At 38.4% G+C, this 8,128-nt stretch overlaps 1 protein-coding gene across 2 annotated transcripts; it reads left to right on the top strand.

Annotated features, from left to right (window-relative positions):
* The first annotated feature begins 338 nt into the window (after positions 1 to 338).
* On the top strand, positions 339 to 8,108 carry SELENOP (selenoprotein P). Of its 2 annotated transcripts, none has more exons than XM_054652345.2 (5): positions 339 to 481; positions 2,117 to 2,320; positions 3,500 to 3,712; positions 5,309 to 5,426; positions 6,278 to 8,108. In XM_054652345.2, the coding sequence occupies exons 2-5, from the start codon at positions 2,130 to 2,132 to the stop codon at positions 6,938 to 6,940; spliced, it is 1,185 nt and encodes a 394-aa protein (XP_054508320.1). In that variant the 5' UTR covers positions 339 to 481; positions 2,117 to 2,129; the 3' UTR covers positions 6,941 to 8,108. The 2 variants fall into 2 exon arrangements, with proteins under 2 accessions (XP_054508320.1, XP_054508321.1); XM_054652346.2 differs by having other exon boundaries at positions 6,278 to 6,922.
* The last annotated feature ends 20 nt before the right edge of the window (positions 8,109 to 8,128 follow it).

Raw genomic sequence — 8,128 nt, forward strand, 5'->3', positions numbered from 1 at the left:
GATGGAGCACAACATTCTCTAAGGCAAATATCAGATAAAGCACATGAGAAAAAACCTGCTAGCTCAGCGTTTTTGTAAATAGAGAAGTACCTTCCCCCCTCATTCTGGTTACCACTGTGTTCAGAAAATAACTCCTCGGCCCATCCCCCTCCTCTGACTGTACCACTGCCTCCAGCTGGCTGGGGTGACTGACAAACTGCATAACAAAATATTTGAAGTCATGATAGTAAAAATGCTTCACTATTATGCACAAGACATGGTTTCCACTAGGGATTAGTTAATGGAGAAATATTTTGGGTACTTTTTGCTCAAGGGGTTTCCTTTGCTTGCAGGGTTGTTCAGAAAAAACTCCCTGAACTTTGAACTGTATCTGCAAAGTGAAATAAACAAGAGCCATATAAATACCACAGCCCTTTTCCCCACACTGTTTCCTTCTGCAGCGGAGCCAGGCAGAGCTGCCAAGAAGGGGGAGGAGAAAAGGGTAAGTGTGCTGGGTTTGCTGTGAAAGAGCTTCATGACTTAAGATTTGGCAGAGTGTTTGCTTGTTTCTTTGGCTGAAAAGGCTGACTGTGGAAATTTCCATTGGAAACTAAGTTGAAAGTTGAAATATGAAGAGAACTATAAGGCAGGACATGGCTCCCCTGCAGCTGGCAGGGCACACAGCTGTTGCTGGGCGCTGCATGCCAGTGCTGCAGAAGGCTGCTGGAAGGCAAGGAAGGATGTCAAAATGTCCTGAGAGTCTCATGTGTTCATAATGGATATAAGGGCAGGCTGCTTTCCTGATGTGTGGAAAGAATGGAAAAAGGCAGTGTTGGTATCTATTGGACCACAGTTTAGTCTTCAAAGTACTTTACCTAGAACGTCGGGAAAGAACTGTCAGGGACAGCTGGATTTCACAAATGCAGCAACAAATCACTCTTGTTTCAAAATTTCGATTATTATTAATCTTTTAGGCTATGACAAGATGGATGGAACATGTATTATTTATCAGAATTTATTGTTTCCAAACTGTTTTGTGGTCACTGTCAGACTTTGATGTAAGTGGTGAAATTGTACAATTCCACAACCTAGGACACGTTGGGGAGCAGCTTTATAATTTTAAGTATTTCTTGATAATATGTGTTTAAGCCAAAACTGAGATGTTAATGGAATAAAATGAAAAGGGTAATTATAGCATTTCTTATATGCTTTGATTTTCATAAACATTAACTGAGCTAAGTATGGATATGAGATTTTATAAGATCTGAGGAGTCCTGAAATTCAGTTTCCATTTCTGGTTTTTTGCAAAATTGTTTCTGGTGCCTGACTTCTTCATAGTTTTTTCTCAATGGGATCCAGATACTCCAGACTGACTTGTAAAAATTTTGAAGTATTTTTTATTGTTTTCTGCTATGTTCTGTAGCACTTACTGTGTACTGAAATCCGCTGTTGGTGCGTGTACTTTTAAGACAGTGGAATTATCTGTAACTGGAGTGAACTGGTCTAGATTCTTCTTGACATAAACAGGCTTACCACAATTTATTTAAAAAAACAGGAAACAAGGACACTTTAAAATCACTGAAGTGTTAAAAATGGTCAAAAAGAAATTACAAAGAGAAATATTAGTAGTACTGAAAAAAATTCCAATTATTCTGAATGTTTATTTTGTAGCTGTTCAAACACAGTAACAAAAAAAACCCCACAAAAACCTTCAAGCACCACAAAGAAAAAACACCTGCCTCTATTATAGAGAAACTCTACTGAAAAACCAAAGAAATTAAGCAGTAACCAAAGAAATTGAGCAGTAAACAAAGAGCTCAAATTTATTCTTAGAGGGCTTTGTTTCTTTTCTTTTCTTTTCTTTTCTTTTCTTTTCTTTTCTTTTCTTTTCTTTTCTTTTCTTTTCTTTTCTTTTCTTTTCTTTTCTTTTCTTTTCTTTTCTTTCCTTTTTCCTTTTTCCTTTTTCCTTTTTCCTTTTTCCTTTTTCCTTTTTCCTTTTTCCTTTTTCCTTTTTCCTTTTTCCTTTTTTTCTTTTACTGAATGGGGCCAATATGCTGCCCTGTTTTCTTATGGGAATTTCAGAGTCTGAACTTTGTTTAGGCATCGGCCTTACTTTATTTGTTTTGTCTCTTGTCAGGTAAAGCCCAGCCATGTGGGCAGGTCTGGGGCTAGTTCTGGCCCTCTGTCTCCTCCCAGGAGGAGGGACAGAGATCCAGAACTGCCAGGAGCCCCCAGAATGGCGCATTGGGGAGGAGGACCCGATGTGGAACTCCAGGGGCTCGGTGACAGTGGTGGCTCTCCTCCAGGCCAGCTGATTACTGTGCCTGCGGCAGGCTTCCAGGTAAGCGTGGGTCTCATCCCGGTTTTTGTTACCCAGCTGAGAATGCTACGTGTGCCCTGCCACAGATGCACTCCAAGGGCTCTAGCTGCCCCAAATGCCATCATCCCCGCTGGCATGTGTGACCCAGTGACCTGGCTCACTATCAGCAGAAGGGTTCTCTGCCAGTGGGCAGGATTCTTTATCTCTTGACCTACTCCTGACTGGCAGATCATCTTCTCCAAATTAGGTTTCCAACATAATAAATAGTATGATCAACTTGACATTAATGAAACCCAAACCACAGGAACACCCAGCAGAAAAAGCAACAGATCATTAATGTAGCAAAAATGGTGAAGCCAGGAAATATCACAGTTCTTTAATATTTTTAGATCACCTGAAATAGAGAGATCTGTGATCATTGATTTCTTATGTAAGACCCATAGAGGAAAAAATAAACCAAAACATGTGCTTTTCATGTTGCTTTTCGTCCTGCGTTCAGAGATCCTACACATATTTTAAAAATCCAAAAGTTAAGGTGAATACTGTCCTGTCAAAAAATTGATGAGGCATTCAAGGAAGTCATCAGTGTTAGGTTTTCATCCAAGACCTGGGACATTGGTGCTCTATTTTCAAGAACTTACTCCTTGCAAATAATTGGCTATCATGACAGTAACAATAGCAATAAAATATTTTCAAGCTGAGCCAAACGGGAATTGCATAAAGCTTTTATCTTGATTCATTTGGGAATTGTGAAATTATTTTGGCTTAAAAATTCATAGTGCCAGTTTCAGATTTGAATTTTAGTCATGGTGAGAGCACCTTAGTTGGCCCCTCTAGGCTGCACAACTTACATATCATAATAGGCTTTGCAAGGTTATTAAGAATTTGATTTAAAAACATAGTGGTAAATCTGTGGCTCTGTCAAAGTTAAAACTGGGCTTTGTGTTTCGCTTTCAAAGTAGCTGGGTTTGGTTCTTACATTTTAGAAAAAATTTGAAGAATCTTCCACATTCTAGACTATTTCTCATAACTGAAAAATAAAAGTCTTCTAGAGCAATTCCATATGAAAAATACAATTGAAAGGGAAGAAACTCCACATCATACAGGTCTATTAAAAGCAAGATGGAGCGTATTAACTTTTGTGTCAAATCTCATGATTCTCTAATGATTTATGGTCTTGCTTCTTTACATTCCCACTAGTTTGGAGGACCTGCGAGTAAAGTTAGAGAATGAAGGATTGGTCAACATCTCGTATGTGGTTGTCAACCATCAGGGAGCTCAATCCCGGAGGGAATTTCACCTACTAAAAGAACGTGTTTCAGACTACATTACTGTCTACCAGCAAGATGAGCACCAAGAGGATGTCTGGACTACTTTAAATGGAAACAAGGATGACTTTCTTATCTATGACAGGTGTGTGCTCGCAGACAAACATGGGAAAATATTTGCATGTATTTTGAGTAATGTTTTGCGAACCTCTATATTATTTCATTGATATGCAAATCACAAAGACATCATGCTCAGCTTCTAAGCTGAACTGTGTAAAGTGCTAGTATTTACTGGAAAAACAAAGTTACAAAAGCAAAATCTGCTTTTGCATAAGTAATTTTTGAATGATTATTTTTTTCTTTATAATTGCCATGGATTTAGACGAACATAAGTGAGTGTAAAATTTGGTAACACGTTCATTTTTTTATAGTGTGTTTATTTTCAGATAACTTCATTACATCCATGATTCAAAATAGAATCTTTTATCTCATGGAAACTCTTTGATGAGAGTTGTTGAAAATGCCATGTAGACATAAGGAAAAATTAGAATTTAGTTAAAACTTAAAACTTCAGAAGAAAATTGCTTTTTGATATAAGATTCTGCCACAAGTATATCTTGGCAGCACCAGTAGGAAGTGAAGTTGAAATCCCAATTTTTTGATTTTGATGTGATGGTAGTTACTTGAAAAATCCTACACTTGAAACATGTCTATCCTTGTTACTTTATATTACTGTGATGAACATTCCAAGTTCACACTAAACCATAATAAGCTTAATACTGAGTTAGAAAGTTACTCTTTTTCTGTAATGTGATGAATTTAAACAAATTAGCTACATGAGGTTTGTGGGATGAAGCTGGCAGTGGAATGAATGATCTTGAATGTTACAGCAGCAAATATGCCCATGTAAGGAAGGCTGTCATACAACAGACAAAGAGAACAGTGCTGTATTTCATCTGGGAGGGGGCCTAGACACCTCAGAGCTTTTGAAAGGTTGACTAGTTCTGTGCTCTTGACACACAGGGTATGTGTACATTATAAATTGGCTTAGCACTGGCCTGGCCATGATCCATGATGGGTCTAGGAATCTCTGTTCTTATTGTGCCTTAGCCACGAAAGCTTTGCCTGCTGCTGGTCCTAAATGTGCAGTCCACATGTGGGGAGCTAAGGCCAGGGGACTGTGTGTTGGCACTGAACGAGCTGCCCTTGTGTACAGGTTCTGCATTTTCTACAGCTCCTTTGAGCACATCAGTTGTTTAGTCAAGATCATATCAGAACCCTCAAGTGCAGACATGGGGCAAGCAGGCACCCTAACAATCCCCTCATGCACAATAAATCAGTAATGCAGGTGCACCGCAGTGTCCATCCCAGTCAAAATACCTGTCAGGTTGCATAAAAAAACACTTGGTAAGGATGCAGCAACCACTATGCAAAGAACCCTTCTCATTATCCCAATGGGTCTGTAACGAGTGCACCTCTGCCAGTCTTTAGTGCCACTCTAGGACAAGGCTTCTGGCAGTGAGCTACCACATCAGCCAGAAATGATGCTTCACACCCTGGCCAGTGCAGGTGAGCAGGCAAGCATTGTAAGGAAGATACTGGATTTGCCTGTGAACTGGAACAGAAACACTCCTTGTGGAACTGTACAGTGTAGGTGGATTGATGCAAGTAAAGTGAGGTATCATAAGAAAAGAGATTTAGTTGTAGGTTTTTGTAACCACAGAGTTCTTTCTCTCCTTAGATGTGGCCGTCTCATGTATCATCTGGGTATGCCCTACTCCTTCCTGCATTTTCAGTATGTGGAAGAATCTATTAAGATTGCATACTGCGAAAACAAGTGTGGAAACTGCTCTTACATGGTATTTTCTTGTCTCATTCTGTGTATAATAGAAAAGTGTATTTGATTGATATTGAAAAAAATATTTCAGTGTGATTAATCCAAAAATAAACAATTTTGAATTTACATATTTGTATCTTGACAGATAGTTTTTAAACATTTTTCTAAGCCAATTATATTTGATTTTGAATAGACTGATTGACTATCTGAATTCCTGTCCTTGGTAGAAATGCAAGTAATTGTCAGAAATGTAATGCAATCTTGGAGAGTAATTCTGTTTGTAGAGCTATAGAAGTAGTGAGCAATTAACTACTCTAATTCTGTGGGATGGGTAAGTACATATTTTTTTTTAAACCCAGAAATCAACCTCCAGTTGGTTTGTGTTACTATTTGTTGTAGTTTGCGTTTAAACACAGTCTACAGGAGTTATTTTAAAAAAAGTGATAATACAAGGTGAGAAATTATTGTTACTGCTATAAAAGAAGGGTAGCTTTCTTTAGTGAATCATTCAAGTCCAGAAATACTTTTTAGGATTATGAAGAAATGTACATACTTCATGGAAGTTCAATGAAAATAATAATTTTTGATCCCATTGTGCAGCGTTCTGGCTAAATGTATACTATAGACAGGACAGATGTAGGATCTAGGAAAAGAATAATTGTTATTAGCAGTTACTGGAATTGCTAAAAAGCCCTGTATAGTTGACAGTCGTGTGACAGCACAGGGCTATTTCTTATATGTTCATATGTTCAGCAAAATAGTGCTAATAACTTAGAAGTGCCTTTCATGCTCTGTAAAAATGTCAGTTAATCTTTTACATCTAGTTTAATTGAATACACTGCCCTGTATTTAATGCAAGCATCTGTTTTGCAGGAACCTGATATTGATGGTGTCTGTGAAAACATCACTAAAAAAGCAGTTGAAGAGCTGTCAGAGATAGAACCCGAGCCGACAGACCAGCATTCCCACCCCAGCCCGCACACACATGGACACCACCACCGCCGCCACCACCACCGCCACCATCACCCGGGCAGTCGTGATCCCAAACACGAGAACCACCAGGCTGCTGCTGAAACTGACAGACATCATCCTCACAGCGCCTGGCGCCACAAGCTTTTCGGCCGTCACAGACACGGTCAGACAGGTAGTCAGGAGCACGTAGACACTGCCCCTCCAGGAGAAATTGTGGAAATTCCACAAGATAAAAAACTACGAAAGAAAGGGAAAAACAGCTGCAAAAACCAGTTAACTTGAAATTGGCAGACAGGATCAGACTCTACCTCTGGTAGCTGATCCTGTCATTGTCGACACCTTCTGTTTGAAGAAGTAGGGAATTCTGTCACCTGACAGTGTCGTGGAGCACTACCAAATTCTTGCAGGTGACACGGGCAGCTGGCAGCAGAGGACGTCACTGAGTCTTGACAGTGCCGTCTGCTCTCTGCTGCCTGACATTCATCACCAGCAGGAGCAAGTGAAACCAGTGACACCTGACAGTGACAGGAAAAGGCGAGGAACTGATCCTGAAAAACAAACTAAGCACCTTCCAGAAACAAGGGAGTCACACTAACTCAGTTAATATACTTGCAAGAGCAAAAAATGAACAGATTTAGTGTTTTTATTGCCCAAAATTCAAAATTGTGCTGACAGGTATGGGTAAATTGCAAAGAAGTGTATTTTTAGAGCAGCGCTCTTAGAATGATTGAATATCTGTCAAATTCCATCAGTGAAAATTTAATGATTTAAAGGAATTTGGTTGACCCCTAGTTTGTTTTTCAGTTCCACTGAGAAGGTGTCTGCATTCTCGATTAATTTGTCTTTCTTGTTTCTCTTCTAACATTCTGCTTGCATTTGTGAGGACAGGAGCATAAACTATGACCTAGGGGCTCCTGTCTGATGTTTTGCAATCAAGAACAGAAGAAAACCAAGACAGATACTTTAATAATTTTTTATTAGGAAGGCAATAGATTTGAAGTTTGTTTTTTTTTTTTTTTTTCTAACCTGGGGATACAAATCACATACAAGCAAAACTTACTCCTAAGCAATGTGACAGAATAATTCCACATAACAAATGTAATATATAGACAGTAACTGCTTTATTTTTAAGTAACAGATTGATATACTTAACTTTGACAAAGCTTTTTTAACAAAGCTAAGAGCTTTGTGGCTCTTAGGTACAATAAGACTGTCATTAATACATACTGCTACAGCATGTAAATTCCTACTAAATCAATTAGATCATCCTGAAGTGAGAAGTAGTGTCAACAACTGAGAGTCAGAATCAAAAAGAGGGTGGGATGAAACAAGTTTAATCTTTGTGTAATGTTGATCTTTGTTTATAACAGTGCTGGATTTGATAAATCTGTACCAATTAGCAATCCATATCAATTAACATAATATACCACTTAAACTTGTATCACTTCTCTGTCTATAGCCTAGCATTCCTAATGTTTGATTAACTGAATGGAAGTAAATCCAGTTGTTTGAAGGATTCCTGGATGAAGAAGAGAATATTCATGAAAAGAAAACTGCTATGAAAGCATACACCATAATTAATGATGGTTTAATAGGGAAATTACTACTCCTACAAAACCTGAACCTTTTTATTGTGAATGCTGATTAGCAAGAGAGTAGCTTTGAATATATATAGAATGCATGCCTTTTGAATGTTTGACAAGAGTGTTTTCAATAAAACATACTTTCTTCATATCTTGTTTTTATTTTGAG

Source organism: Agelaius phoeniceus, chromosome Z (assembly GCF_051311805.1).
Source record: "Agelaius phoeniceus isolate bAgePho1 chromosome Z, bAgePho1.hap1, whole genome shotgun sequence".
In the NCBI taxonomy this organism is placed as follows: domain Eukaryota; kingdom Metazoa; phylum Chordata; class Aves; order Passeriformes; family Icteridae; genus Agelaius; species Agelaius phoeniceus.